The sequence below is a fragment of the Bos mutus genome, chromosome 15, assembly GCF_027580195.1.
Source record: "Bos mutus isolate GX-2022 chromosome 15, NWIPB_WYAK_1.1, whole genome shotgun sequence".
Taxonomy (NCBI): Eukaryota; Metazoa; Chordata; class Mammalia; order Artiodactyla; family Bovidae; genus Bos; species Bos mutus.
This window is the reverse complement of record NC_091631.1, coordinates 32,714,792-32,731,051: the sequence shown is the minus strand read 5'-3', so window position 1 is coordinate 32,731,051 and position 16,260 is coordinate 32,714,792. Positions and strand designations below refer to the sequence as shown.

The window sequence follows — 16,260 nt, the reverse complement described above, 5'->3', positions numbered from 1 at the left end:
AATAAGAGCCTCTTCAAAGACCTTTCTTGTGCTATAACAAATTCTTGGACTCATAAAGGAGCAGGTAGAAATGAAATCAAGCAAAACTTTGCAGGCAATCAGGGATTTTTCAAATAGCGAAAAGACCAATAGTTATAAGACCAATGATCTTACAACTGAATCATGGTTAAAGTTCTGTTAAATCAGTTTCTTTTTTGTTTTTCTTTCTTTCTTTTTAAAATTTTTTTCTGTTGTTGTTAGATATTTCTTATTCAAAATCTCCAATAGTTTTAGCTTTGTGGTTCTTCAGTTTTCTATTCTATTTTGTACCCTCCCACCTCCACTCCAGCTTCAAGCATTACCTGCTTTAGCAATATCAACTTTGTCTGAGAGAGGACAAGGAACCATCCTTTGAATCTTTGTCTGCCTGCCAATGTAGGAGATATCAGGGACATGGGTTGATCCCTGTGGTCAGGAGGAACCCCTGGAATAGTAAATGAAAACCCACTCTAGTATTCTTGCCTGGAAAATTCCAAGGACAGATGAGCCTGACAGGCTACAGTCTGTGGGGTCACAAGGAATCAGACATGACTGAGTACTGAACACACAAACACACAAATGAGGAGGACTTTGTAGGTAAGGAATATGTTTGCCTATGGATCTATATCTCTTTCTATTTTAACATCATGATATTATAAAACACATTGATAACTTGAATCCCACAGAATTTAACAAAAAATTATTATTTGTGCATAATATTTTTATATTTGCATTTTTTATTAAGACATAATGCATATATTTGATATCAATAAATTTTTTAGAGTTAATGAACAGGTTACTAAATAAATTATTCACATTTTATGACTTTAAGAATTATTATTCTGTATTTTAATTGCTGCCTTTTCAAAAGTATAAAAGGAACCATCAGGAAAAATAGAACTATAATATCTCTTTCAAATCAACAGAAAAATTTAAATTCTCAAAGCAATTCCCTAATATAAAGTATATATAATAAAAACACTTTCAAAAATGCAAGGAAAATATGCAGCAGCAATCAAAACAAATTGTTTAGGTTTGAAAATAAATTTCAATCAGTAAAACAATACTGCTAGTTGGAGTTATTTCACCCTGATTATTTGCAAATGCTTACACAATAAAATACATATCAGTAAGTAACTATATATATAAATGACAAAAAGAGTGTAAACTAAAAATACACAAAGTTTTTTGGAAATAAAAATTATATAAACTAAACACATACTCCCCCAAAGGGAGGAAATAGACACACAAACAAAATAGACACTCAAACAAGTAAATGTTGGGTAAGATCACCTTGGTAAAGCAATAGATGATATGTTTACACACAGCAGTTAATCCTCAGTATATCACATTGTTCAATTTCCATGTTCATATGATTGTCCACAAGCAAAATAATAAAATATATTGAAATTATCTAGTTTATTAGTATGTGGAATAAATTTCAAAATTGTGGAATTCACTTAAAGCAGCCAAAATTTATTAACTAATCCTCAAATTCCTGTTTAATAACACTGGTGTGGACTCTAACAATGGCATTGTGGAAGCTAACAATGGCAAGGCTAACAGAAGCCTTGCAATTTGTGTTTTTGACAAATAATATGAGTTTACAATATACTAAGAATGTGTTTCTTACAAACCAAAACTGTCATCAGGTTTCTTTCTTTTCAGACTTGTAAATTTTTCTGATGTTTACATGCCATTACACTTTTTACATTTCTTTTAAATTTTCAGTAAGAGACAAAACTGTAGCAATTCATATATGTGCGTAGGTATATTTGCACACATATATAATGATTACTGTTGAATAAGAAAGAATTTGAAGTGTATTATTGACTAGTGTAGACAGATTTTCAAAGTTGTTGAAAAACTAGGATCTTACTTGTTTCTTCCTCTCAATACCTTTGAACTGTCAACTCTTATCTCTTTGTCCATGAAATACAGGTAGAGAAAGCCAGCCTTGGAATTCTCCAGACAAGAATACTGGAGTGAGTAGCCATTCCCTTCTCCAGGGGATCTTCTGAACCCAGGGATTGAACCCTGGTCTCCTGTATTGTAGGTGGATTCTTTACTGTCTGAGCCACCAGGAAGCCCAGAAAAAGCACTGATTTAAAAAAAAAAATCACTGAGAATAGCAAATATATCTCTGCGGTCATTTGTGCTCTATTTCTAAGGATACAGTTCCTAAAGATGAGATAAATATCCTATTTATGTCCTTCTTGTTTCCTTTTAAAAGTTCTAGTGTCGATTATTAAAGCTGGTTTTCTTGTTACATGAGAAATCTACGTTCATTTGGAATACATTTACAATACTCTAAGTTAACAAGCCAAGCTTAAACCAAATATTGTAGTACTGATCATAATTACATAGTCATAAGTTGCTCAGTCGTGTCCAACTCTTTGCGACCCCATGGACTGTAGCCTACCAGGCTTCTCCGTCCATGGGATTTTCCAGGCCAGAATACTGGACTGGGTTGCCATTTCCTTCTCAGGAGATCTTCACAACCCAGGGATTGAACCGGGGTCTCCCACATTATAGGCAGACGCTTTACCATCTGAGCCACCAGGGAAGTCCATTAATTACATAAGACTTTCCAAAACAAATTTAAAATGATTGCAATACATTATAACTTAAGTTTTCTGCAAGGAAAATGGGCTCATGTTGTTCTGTGGGAGACAAGTGTGTTGAAGTTATGACATTAACACAAGAACATGGTCACTTATTTATAAGTACAATTATTGTACCACCTGTTGCCTCTTCCTGTTTCTAAAATCCTTAGAAATGTTTGTTTCCTCACTAATCAGTTCTCAATTTTACATTCCATGTTCTTTTTCTAATATGGTTGTTTATTCCTCCTCCCAGTAGATTTTCCTACATAAATTTAATAAAATTCAGTCACAAATAAGTATCTCTAAAAATAAACTATGTAAATTAGATTCTTAATCTGAGATCAGTCGGAGGGTAGGTAAATTACAAGAGTCCTGTGACTATGATCAAGAGCTATTCTCTTGCTGTTTTCCCATTCTTCATTAAACGGCTGTGCTTCTTTCTTGATATTACCACAACAGAGCCAAAAAAGATTACCATTTGCTTAGAAAAATAACTAGATATTCATAATAAACATGGAAAAATGTACTGTATTGTAATCTGAGAAGAGAAGTAAATATTTTCCCATGAAAATCCAGTCTTTCTGAACATTTCAGCCTTCAAATTGGTAGATGGAATCGTACCTGAAGTTGTGTGGATATAATAATCAGTTATTATAAATCCCAAAACTCCTCACACTTTTTACTGCCTCCTGCTGCTGCTGCTAAGTCGCTTAATCGTGTCCAACTCTGTGCAACCCCATAGACAGCAGCTCACCAGGCTCTGGTGTCCCTGGAATTCTCCAGGCAAGAACGCTGGAGTGGGTTGCCAGTTCCTTCTCCAATAGGGAATTTTAAAAGTTTCTGCCTCTACTCCCACCATTGTAAGTCCTTTAGTACCTTAGTTTCTGGAAAGCCAAACAGTGAGTTGAATGCAATCTGCTCCAGGTGTTCAGGATATTGGTTTAAAAAAAATCAAGAATGTACAATATATATACATTCAAGTCCTCAACTACTAAATCTTTTGACATTTGCACTATAGGACTGAATATTTTTAAGATGTGTTATGTATCCTAGGGAATATTGTAAAACACTTGAGATACAGGTACTGATTTGGGAATTAAGCTAACCCCTATTGAAAAGGAGCAGTGGAAGTTTCTATTCTCACTGCCTAGAAGATAACACATGGAGAATAAATTAATCTGTATGTATCTACTCCAGTACTCTTGCCTGGAAAATACCATGGACGGGCAGCCTGGTAGGCTGCAGTCCATGGGGTCCCTAAGAGTCGGACATGACTGAGTGATTTCACTTTCACTTTTGCTTTCATGCATTGGAGAAGGAAATGGCAACCCACTCCAGTGTTCTTGCCTTGAGAATCCCAGGAACGGGGGAGCCTGATTTCTATGGGGTAGCACAGAGTTGGACACGACTGAGGTGACTTAGCAGCAGCAGCAGCAGCAGCAGCAGCAGGGATTTTAATGTTTATTCAAGAATTCTCTTCCTTCCCTTGTAAGGATGTTCAGAGGTTTTAATCTCACACACATTCCTATTTCTTTTTACATTCACTTTTTTTCTTGCATGTGAGGATGATCATGAATATTATGGAAATGTATAACTCCATCAATAGTTCAGGCTTATTATGTTAGTAATATTTTGATGCCTAAGTTTTGAGATAATAATGATGTTGTTGATAACATAAAAAATAATAAAACACAAAGGATTCTAGTTACGTATGCATTAATTAGACATTGAAAGCAACACTTGTATTTTTTACTATTTGGAAAAATCATTTTAGAAGTAGATAAATCAGATACTTTAAATTTTATAATGTAGAATTAACTGTTGGCACATTTTTAAATATATATTTTCTATGTGTATGTTAGTCAGTCGCATCTGACTGTGACCCCATAGATTGTAGCCTGCCAGTGTCCTCTGCCCATGGAATTCTCCAGGCAAGAACACTGGAGTGGGTTGCCATGGCTTCCTCCAGAGGATCTTCCTGACATAGTGATTGAATTCGGATCTCCTACATTGCAGGCAGATTCTTTACCATCTGAACTCCCAGGGAAGCCCATATATTTGCTATATATGTATATATTGGAAAAGAAAAATGGCAACCCATTCCAGTATTCTTTCCCAGTGAATCCATGGACAGAGGAGCCTGGCAGGCTACTATCCATGAGGTTGCAAGAATCAGACACACCTTAACAACTAAAGAGAAAGAGAGAGATGTATATACATGGGCTTCTATATTGACAAAAGTTCTGGTAATAACTACTAAAAAATAAATTGTACCATTTTAAATTGATGTTAAATGATAAGTAAATTATTTTAACCATTTTCCATATATAGAGAGACATATATGCATACATAGAGAGAGACATATATACATACATAGGGAGAGACACAGAGAGAACAGTCATTTTTCTTTTTTTGCATTTTATCATTTTTTTATTGAAGTGAAATTCACATGCCACATAAAATAGCACTCAAAAATGCACAACTGAGTACCTTTTGGTACATTCAAAGTGCTGCACAACCGTCAGCACAATACTATTTCAAAACATTTCCATTACCACAAAAGAAATATCTGTAGCATTAATCAGTAACTGCTTATTAATTTGTCACTTCTCTTCTTACCAAGGACTATTTTTTTGTTGTTGTTGTTCAATGGATTCCCTTTTCTGGAGATTTGATGTAATTGAAAGCATGCAACTTGTAGCCTTTAGTGTCTGTCTTTTTATTTAGCATGCTTTTTTTCAAATTTTATTTACACAAGAACATGTATCAGAACTTCATCCTTTTATGGATGAATAATAATTCCTGAAATGGATATGCTTAATATTGTTTATCTATTAAACAACTGATATTCAACAGCATTTGACTTCTTTCAACTTTTTGATTAACAATGATACTATGAATGTTTCTACATAAAATTTTTGCTGCAGCTGTGTTAAGTTGTCTGATTATATGCTTAGGAGTTAAATTTCTGAGTCATATGGTGACTACTTTTAAATTGAGTAATTACTAAACATTTTTCCACAGTGCCTGTGTGATTTTTACATAGTCTCCATCAATGTATAATAATGCCATGTTTCAAAATATTGCCAATATCTGCTAAATTTAAAACAAAATAGTAATCATTTAGGTATACATTAATTATCCTAAACTTATTGTGATTATTGTTGTTTTGATTTTAATTTAATGATGTTGAAATCTTTTCATATATTTGCTGGCACCTCATATCTTCTTTAGAGAAGTGTCTCCTCAAGTTCTTTGATCATTTAAAAATGGTAAAACACCTCAGAAAGAGACACAAATATCTGGAGCAGTTGTTGTTGCTCAGTTGCTAAATCATGTCTGGCTCTTTGAGACCCTTGAACTGCAGATGCCAGGCTTCCCGGTACTTCACTGTATCCCAGAGTTTGCCTAGACCCCTGTCTATTGAGTCAGGGATGCCATTTAATCATTCTTCCTCTGTCATCCCCTTCTCCTCCAGTGCTCATTCTTTCCCAGCATCAGGGTCTTTTAGAATTAGTCAGCTGTAGGCAACAAAGATCATGGCATCCGGTCCCATAACTTCATGGGAAATAGATGGGGAAACAGTGGAAACAGTGTCAGACTTTATTTTTTGGGCTCCAAAATCACTGCAGATGGTGATTGCAGCCATGAAATTAAAAGACGCTCACTCCTTGGAAGGAAGTTATGACCAATCTAGATAGAATATTCAAAAGCAGAGACATTACTTTTCCAATAAAGGTCCGTCTAGTCAAGGCTATGGTTTTTCCTGTGGTCATGTATGGATGTGAGAGTTGGACTCTGAAGAAAGCAGAGCTGAAGAATTGATGCTTTTGAACTGTGGTGTTGGAGAAGACTCCTGAGAGTCCCTTGGACCGCAAAGAGATCCAACCAGTCCATTCTAAAGGAGATGAGCCCTAGGATTTCTTTGGAAGGAATGATTCTAAAGCTGAAACTCCAGTACTTTGGCCACCTCATGCGAAGAGTTGATTCATTGGAAAAGACTCTGATGCTGGGAGGGATTGGGTGCAGGAGGAGAAGGGGATGACAGAGGATGAGATGGCTGGATGGCATCACTTACTCAATGGACGTGAGTCTGGGTGAACTCCGGGAGTTGGTGATGGACAGGGAGGCCTGGCATGCTGCGATTCATGGGGCGCAAAGAGTTGGACACGATTGGGTGACTGAACTGAACTGAGGCAGCAGGTGGCCAAAGGATGGGAACTTCAGCTTTAGCACCAGCCTTCTTTACGGTCCAACTCTCTTGTCCATAAGTGACTACCAGAGAAACCATGACTTTGACTCTAAGCGCCTTTGTCATCAAAGTGATGTCTTTGTTTTTAATATGCTGTCTAGTTTTGTCATGGAGCAGTTATATGCTATCAGTAATTAAATAAAATACATATGGATTAAATACTTTAATTAAAAAAAAAAGAAAATGGCAGATATCTCTTTTAACCATCTCTATTAAACATTGTTTGGAAGTTCTATTTAGAGAAACTGGAGACAAAATGGAATATATATATTCCTGAATATATATCTGTTGTTTTTGTGGATTCCTTGAGACAATCAACATCATTGCGTTACTCATTTGATGAAGACATTTATTGAAAAGCAAGATTATTTCATTCTCATTTTGAAGGTTTCATTAATTTCCACTTATTCCATAAAGTAACTGAAAAATGTTAGTGTTTCTTAGTTCTTCTTTGAAGAATATAATGAATATATACATAGGGAAATTACAAAGTTGAGCATCCTCCCCAAGTTAACTACCTTTTAAGTCCAGCTTAAGGAGCTTACACAAGCCCTGTCTGAGCTCCTTGTTCTTGAGTGCATAGACCATAGGATTGAGGGCAGGAGGAATGACGTTGTGGAGTACATTGAGTAGAACTGGGATGAGGGGAAACATCATTGTTGCACTATGGGTGATAGAAATGACAATAATTACTGTGTAGGAAAACAGGATTAGGATGAGGTGGGAAGTGCAGGTACTCAGGGCCTTGGATATAGCTTCCATTGAGTTCAGTTTCAGTACAGAGTGAAGTATCAAAGCATAGGATACAAGAATAAAACCCAAATCACCCCCCATGAATATCCAGGCCAAAAGTAGCTGGTAAACACTGTTGATCGTTCTGTCATCACAGGATAGACTAGTGACACCAAGATTAGAGCACAGACAGTGCTCAATTTGGTTTTTTGAGCAATAGTGTCTCTGAGCCGCCAACACAGGAATTGGGATGGTAGTCAGGCTGTTTCTGAGTGCCATGAGCACAGTAGCTTTGACCACAAAAGATTTGGTGATGATTGATGAATAATACAGTGGTTGACAAATTGCCACATATCTATCTATAGCCATGCAGACAAAAATGCCTGATTCCATTCCTACAAAGCTATGTATGGCATACATCTGTACAAAGCACTCAGGGAGACCAATGGTCTTTGCATTGAACCACAAGATGGTCAAAATCTTGGGCATGATGGTGGTAGCAAGGCTCATGTCAACCACAGCCAGGATGCCCAGGAAATAATACATAGGCTGGTGCAGTGTTGCCTCTTGATTGATGATGATCAAGATAAGTATGTTTGCACTGAGAGCTAAGAGGTAGAGCAGAACCAGGGGCAGGGATAGCCAGTGCTGCCAGCTGTGAATGCCTGGGAATCCCAAAAGAATGAACTCAGAGACCTGAAACTTTGAGCTGTTGAAATTTCCGAGATCCTGGAACATAATTCACTAAGAAGAAAAACATTCAAGGTTACTATTCTTACTAATCTCTCTGACAGTGTTTGAAGAAGTTGCATTCATGGTTTTATAGGTGTTGTAGGGGAATCCTCTTTTTAAACTCTAATTCCAGCACTAACGTTCCTTGAAAGGGAAAGGTTTTTGAGAGTGTTAGTCACTCAGTCATGTCCAACTCTTTGCGACCTCATGGACTGCAGCCCACCAGGCTCCTCTGTCCATAGAATTCTCCAGGCAAGAATACTGGAGTGGGTAGCCATTCGCTTCTCCAGGGAATTTTCATGACTGGAGGATTAAACCCAGGGTTCTTGCTTTGCAGGCAGATTAGAAGTATCCAACATTCTTTGGGTATTTCTAATTAAACAGGAGCTATTTTAACACATTGAGTGTTAAATTATTTATCAAAACACAAACTTCATACCATAAGTCAGTTTGTATTTTTTTCATCTTCTCGTAACTGAGGAACAGAACTTTAGAGAAAATCATGACTCTGGACATTATCTTCAGCCTACAAGTCATGAATACTGGAGAAGATGTAGCCTTCTGATATCACAGCCTGCACTCTTGAATTTGTTTTGCTGAATTATTAGAAACTTAATATATGCAAGGAGTATAGAAATTTCTGTGCTTGGAGATATTTAAGTAATAGACCAGAATATATGATACTGAAAATAACTCTTATTTCAAGGATTTGAGATTTTGTTAAATAATACTGTGTCCCATTTAATTTTAATTGAAATGTATGAAATAATTTAGTGCACATTTTAAGTGAGGAAGCTTTTATCAAAATTTGCTAATGACTTGCCCAAAACTGTAATAATAAAAGAGAAATGTGATTTAGGAATATCATTGTTATTCAAAACCAATTAATTCTGGTTTTCAGTAACTTTCTCCTACTTGATGTAGTTTTGATTCTTGGAGCACTCCAGATAGCCAAAGTATAAAGAATAAAGCAGGCATTAAAATATTAGTTTGAGTTTAAAAATAAAATAAAATTAAAAAAATATTAGTTTGAGGTAAAGATTTTGAAAATCAAATTACTTGAATCACGTTAGTGCTTATCTGTCAAAATTTATTAATCACATACATTTTAATGCAAAAGGGGAAACATATTTCATGATCTGTTTCTCCTAAATGTCTATTATATATTTATTTATATGCTTTCAATAAATTAAATATTAGGGATGTATTATCAGGACATAAAATTTTGAAAAATGTGGTTCAAAACAATAGTATGTACAGAACAATAGTATGAATATAGTCCTGGAAAATATATTCATTCTAATCCAAGTGATACCATTCCATTATACTTATAATAAGATAATGAAGAAGGTAGATTTAAAAAGATATATATTTAGACAAAAATAAGAATTCTTTTATATATATTATTTTTTATTGACCTCTAATTTTAATAGTCTATTTTTATAGCTTGTATTGTTTTTAATCTTAATATTGGAACTATTTTTCAAATGTCATATGTTCTTTTTTTAATATCATTAATGTATTTTATTTTATTATTTTATTTTTTTACTTTAAAATATTGTATTGGTTTTGCCATACATCAACATGAATCCACCATGGGTATACATGTGTTCACCATCTTGAACACCTCTCCACCTCCCTCCTGTACCATACCTCTGGATCATCCCAGTGCACCAGCCCTAAGCATCCTATATCCTGCATTGAACCTGGACTGGCGATTCATTTCTTATATGATATTATCATGTTTCAATGCCATTCTCCCAAATCATACCACCCTCTCCCTCTCCCACAGAATCCAAAAGACTGTTCTGTACATCTGTATCTCTTTTGCTGTCTCGCATACAGGGTTATCGTTACCATCTTTCTAAATTCCATATATATGCATTAGTATACTGTATTGGTGCTTTTCTTTCTGGCTTACTTCACTCTGTATAATAGGCTCCAGTTTCATCCACCTCATTAGAACTGATTCAAATGTATTCTTTTTAATGGCTGAGTAATACTCCATTGTGTATATGTACCACTGCTTTCTTATCCATTCATCTGCTGATGGACATCTAGGTTGTTTCCATATCCTGGCTATTATAAACAGTGCTGCAATGAACGTTGGGGTACATATGTCTCTTTCAATTCTGGTTTCCTCGGTGTGTATGCCCAGCAGTGGGATTGTTGGGTCATAAGGCAGTTCTATTTCCAGTTTTTAAGGAATCTCCACACTGTTCTCCATAGTGGCTGTACTAGTTTGCATTCCCACCAACAGTGTAAGAGGGTTCCCTTTTCTCCACACCCTCTCAGCATTTATTGCTTGTAGATGTTTGGATCACAGCTATTCTGACTGGTGTGAAATGGTACCTTATTGTGGTTTTGATTTGCATTTCTCTGATAATGAGTGATGTTGAGCATCTTTTCTTGTGTTTGTTAGCCACCTGTATGTCTTCTTTGGAGAAATATCTATTTAGTTCTTTGGCTCCTTGTTTGATTGGGTCATTTATTTTTCTGGAATTGAGCTTCAGGAGTTGCTTGTATATTTTTGAGATTAGTTGTTTGTCAGTTATTTCATTTGCTATTATTTTCTCCCATTCCGAAGGCTGTCTTTTCACCTTACTTATAGTTTCCATTGCTGTGCAGAAGCTTTTAAGTTTAATTAGGTCCCATTTGTTTATTTTTGCTTTTATTTCCAATATTCTGGGAGGTGGGTCATAGAGGATCCTGCTGTGATTTATGTCGGAGACTGTTTTGCCTATGTTCTCCTCTAGGAGTTTTATAGTTTCTGGTCTTACATTTAGATCTTTAATCCATTTTGAGTTTATTTTTGTGTATGGTGTTAGAAAGTGTTCTAGTTTCATTCTTTTTACAAGTGGTTGACCAGTTTTCCCAGCACCACTTGTTAAAGAGATTTCTTTAATCCATTGTACATTCTTGCCTCCTTTGTCAAAGATAAGGTGTCCATAGGTGTGTGGATTTATCTCTGGACTTTCTATTTTGTTCCACTGATCTATATTTCTTTCTTTGTGCCAGTACCATACTGTCTTGATGACTGTGGCTTTGTAGTATAGCCTGAAGTCAGGCAGGTTGATTCCTCCAGTTCCATTCTTCTTTATCAAGATTGCTTTGCCTATTCGAGTTTTTTTGTATTTCCATTCAAATTGTGAAATTATTTGTTCTAGCTCTATGAAAAATACCGTTGGTAGCTTGATAGGGATTCTATTGAATTTATAGATTGCTTTGGGTAGTATATTCATTTTCACTATATTGATTCTTCCAATCCATGAACATGGTATATTTCTCCATCTATTAGTGTCCTCTTTGATTCCTTTCACCAGTGTTTTATAGTTTTCTATATATAGATCTTTAGTTTCTTTAGGCAGATATATTCCTAAGTATTTTATTCTTTTTGTTGTAATGGTGAATGGAATTGTTCCCTTAATTTCTCTATTTTCTCATTATTAGTATTCTTTGATGATTAATTCACAAGAAGTCCTTAGTAAGCTGATTTGAAACTCCAGGTGATGAGTAGTCTCATTAATTGGTTGGATTTATTTTGTGTGCTCCTGTAAGGTCTCCTTTGTAGCACTGTTGACATTCTTATTTCCCAGTGGCTTTTTTCCCTGAGGGATTTGCATTTTCCCAGAAAATAATCGACCAATATGCATCCTAGAGAAATATGTGATTGGCTTCTAGTGTTCTTGATATTGACTAGTAGAGGGACACAATCTCACAGTTAAATATAAAAATTAGATTCACCTTGTCAATTTTAATGATGCCTCGTCCTTGGACTTTATCACATCTGATATATTTGCATCCATAGTATATGTTAAATTTTTTCCCTATGTTAAATTAATTAAACCTATACTATGTTAAATAACATAACATAAATTAATTTAACATAGTATATGTTAAATTAAACTTTGTCCATCATTTTACTATATATACTTATAGTACAATCCAACGATACACTAAGAGTATAGTTAGCATTATTTAAAATAGTGGATGAATCAGGGATATAAAGTTGTTACTTGTTAATTTTTCTACGTACAACCCTGTTTTATCTTTATATATTCACAACAAAAAGAGGACAGTTTAGATATTGCAAAAAAGCAACTTTTTTGGAAATAGTAAAGTAACATGGTATGAACTGCTTAATAAGAGTGCCCTTCAAAGACCTTTCTTGTGCTATAATAAATTCTTGAGTCATATACGAGTAGGTAGAAATGAAACTAAGCAAAATTTTGGAGGATATCTGGAGAATTTAAAGAGGAAAATGAAAATGGTCTTAGAGCAGACTAGAACAGTTTCTTTCATCTGTTACTGTGCTCTGCTTTCTTCTCAAGTTCACTGCTATTTTTTGCTTTGTTAATTGCAATTTTCTATCTTATTTTGTACCCTCCTACAACCACTGCAACTTCAAGCACCACTTTATTTTGGAATATCAACTTTATCTCGGAAGGGCAGGGAGTCATCCATTAAACTACTTAACATGATGTAAATAAAAAGAGGCAGACATCATAGGTTAGGAATATATTTGTCAATGGATCAATATCTCTTTCTATTTTAGCATCATAGTAATATAAAAAGAACTCACAACTTGGATCCACCAGAATTTAAGCAAAATCTTAATATTTGAACTTATTGTATTTATATTTTTATTTGCATAGTGTGGGGACTTCCCTGGTGGCTCAGACAGTAAAGAATCTGCCTGCAGTGCAAGAGACCCAGGTTTGATTCCTGGGTGGGGAAGATCTCCTGGAGAAGGGTATGGCAACCCACTCCAGTATTCTTGCCTGGAGAATCCCATGGACAGAGGATCCTGTCAGGCTACAGTCTATGGGGTCACAAAGAGTCAGACATGACTGAGTGACTAACTCACTTGCATTGTATAGCAACACATTACACTTTAAATATCAATAAATTTTGAGTGAATGAATAGATTCCTGAACTAATGATTCAAATTTCTTAAAACTTTAAGAACTATTTCACTCCACTCTAAATATTTATTTATTTGAACTTAAAATTATACTTTTATTAATCAATGTTTTAGAATTCAATTAAAAAAACTAGTTACCAAATGATTAATCAGTAATTAATTTAAATTATCTCAGGGTTTTAAGGATTTTTAATTATATTTAAACTTACATAGTAGAAAACATAATTACTTTTTTTTCTATTTTTTACTTTTTAACATTTATTTATTTATTTTTTTTTGGAGGCTAATTACTTTACAATATTGTATTGGTTTTGCCATACATTGACATGAATCCACCATGGGTGTACATGTGTTCCCCATACTGAACCCCTCTCCACCTCCCTCCCCATCCCATCCTTCTGGGTCATCCCAGCACACGAGCCCCAGAGCACCCTGTATCATGCATAGAATCTGGACTGGGGATCCATTTCACATATGATAATACACATGTTTCAAGGACATTCTAAGTATTTAAACATGTATTTAAATATTATTTTTTCAAAGTATAAAAGGAAGAAACAGAAGTATAAATTCTACTTCATAAGACAAGAGAACACTTAAATCTAAAAACATTCTTCATTACAAAATAGATAACAAAAGAATTTCAAAAAGAAGGTAACAAATAAGGCACCAGTCAAAACAGATATTTGGATTTAGAAATAAAGTTCCGTTGGTAAAACAGTACTACAAATTGGTGGCACTTTACATTGCATGCATACAAGCCAAGTTGCTTCAGTCATGTCAACTCTGCGACCCTGTGAACTGTGCTTCCTCTGTCCATGGGATTCTCCATGTAGGAATACTGGAGTGTGTTGCCGAGCCCTTTTCTCCAGATCTTTCTGACTCAGGGATCAGAACTGCATCTCAGGTCTCCTGCAGTGGCAGGCAGGTTCTTTACCACTAGTGCCACCTGGGAAGCCCTTGGTTATATGAAAATATTTATGCAATAAAATGTATATGTATATATGAATCATAAGGAGAGTGCAAAGAAAATAATAAACTGAAAATGCACAAAATTTTTGGAAACAAAATTTATACTAATTAAACAAAAATTACACAAATACACTAAAAACATACCCACAAGTTAAGGAAGAAATATTACAAAACACAAAATAGAAATGCAAACTAGTATTGAGTTGGCCAAAGAATTCATTTGGTTTTCAGTAAAAATAAAAGACACATTTTTCATTTTCATCCAGAGCTGTATTGAATAATATATTCACTACCTGAACCAACTTTTTGGCCAACTCAATAAATAGTGGACCAAGATCACCTTCATGAAACAATAGATGAGATACTTTACATGTAGCAGTTTAACCTCATTGTATCAAGTTGCTAAATTTCTCTGTTTCATATTGCTGTCCACAAACAAAATAAAAGAATAAATTGAAATTATCTTGTTCACTTTATTAGTACATGGTAGAAAATTTAAAGGTGGCAAGTGAGTTAAGGTGTTAGTCTCTCAGTCGTGTCTGACTCTTTGTGACCCCACGGACTGTAGCCGGACAGACTCCTCTGTCCATGGGATTCTCAGGCAAGAATACTGGAGTAGGTTGCCATGCCCTTCTCAGGGGGATCTTCCCCACCCAGAAATCAAACCTGGGTCTCCTGCACTGCAAGCAGATTCTTTACTGTCTGAGCCACCAGGAAGTCCCCATACAATGCAAATATTAAAGGTGGGGAACTCACTTAATGCAATCATAACATTAATTGAACCTCATTCCTATTTGGAGAAGGAAATGGCAGCCCACTCCAGGGTTCTTGCCTGGAGAATCCTGTGGACCGAGGAGCCTGGTGGGGTGCTGTCCGTAGGGTTGCACAGAGTCGGACACGACTGAAGCGACTTAGCATGCATGCATGCCTTGGAGAAGGAAATGCCAACCCACTCCAGTATTCTTGCCTAGAGAATCCAGTGGACAAAGGAGCCTGGTGGGCTGCTGTCCGTAGGGTCGCACAGAGTCAGACACGACTGAAGCGACTTAGCAGCAGCAGCAGCATTCCTATCTAGCAACACTGATTTTGACTGAAACTAATAATCTCGAAGCAACAAAGGCCTTGCAATTAGCATTTTTGACAAAGAATCATATGAGTGTATAAGAATGGGTTTCCTTACATAACAAAATTGTTATCAGATTTATTTCTTGTCAGGTTTGTAAATTTGCTCCTAATGTTTGTATACAATTATATTTTCCACATTTCTTTGAAAATTGTCATTAACGAACAAAACTGTAACAATTCATATATATATATATATATATACACATGCAGTTACACATATATTTTCACACATTATAACTGATTATTATCGAATAGAATAGACTGAAATGTATTATTGATACCTATTTGACTAGTGTATACAGATTTTAATAGTTGTTGAAAAAATAGTATTGTTACTCATTTCTTCCTCTCAATATATTTGAATAGTCAACTCTTTTCCTTTAATTGGAGGAAAATTGCTTTACAATATTGTTAATAGTCAACTCTTAACTATGTATGTCCAAGCAAAAGAAGTAAGTAGCGAAATCATAGATACCCACAAAGCAAGAATAGTAAACATAACTGAGTTCATTCTGCTCTACTCCTAGGGATATAGCTCCTAATATGAGCTAAATATCTATCTTTTCATCCATATTTCCTTTTGATAGTTCTAGTGTTGATTATTGACACTGGATTATTGTTACAAGAGAAGTATAGGTCCCATTTGCAAAAACACTCAGTTAAAGATCCCAACTTACACCAAATATTGTAGTACTGACCATAATTATGTTAGGTTTTTTCCCAAAACAAATATAAAATGATTTCAATACATTATAGCTTAATTTTTCTACAAGGAAAATGGGCTCATACTATTCTGTTAGAGTGTATTGAAATTTTTACATCAACACAAGAACATGGCTACTTATTTATAAGTACAATTATTGTCACCTGTTGACTATTCCCATTTCTAAATTCCACAG

At 35.2% G+C, this 16,260-nt stretch overlaps 1 protein-coding gene across 1 annotated transcript; it reads right to left on the bottom strand.

Annotated features, from left to right (window-relative positions):
• Positions 1-7,386: 7,386 nt before the first annotated feature.
• LOC102276642 (putative olfactory receptor 56B2) lies at positions 7,387-8,346 on the bottom strand. The gene has a single exon (XM_005896271.2). It carries the CDS (start codon positions 8,344-8,346, stop codon positions 7,387-7,389), a length of 960 nt encoding a protein of 319 aa, XP_005896333.2.
• Between the last annotated feature and the right edge of the window lie 7,914 nt (positions 8,347-16,260).

Bases quoted from the DNA above. Each gene is read 5' to 3' on its own strand.
- LOC102276642 (XM_005896271.2), bottom strand. From the start codon at position 8,346: ATGTTCCAGGATCTCGGAAATTTCAACAGCTCAAAGTTTCAGGTCTCT.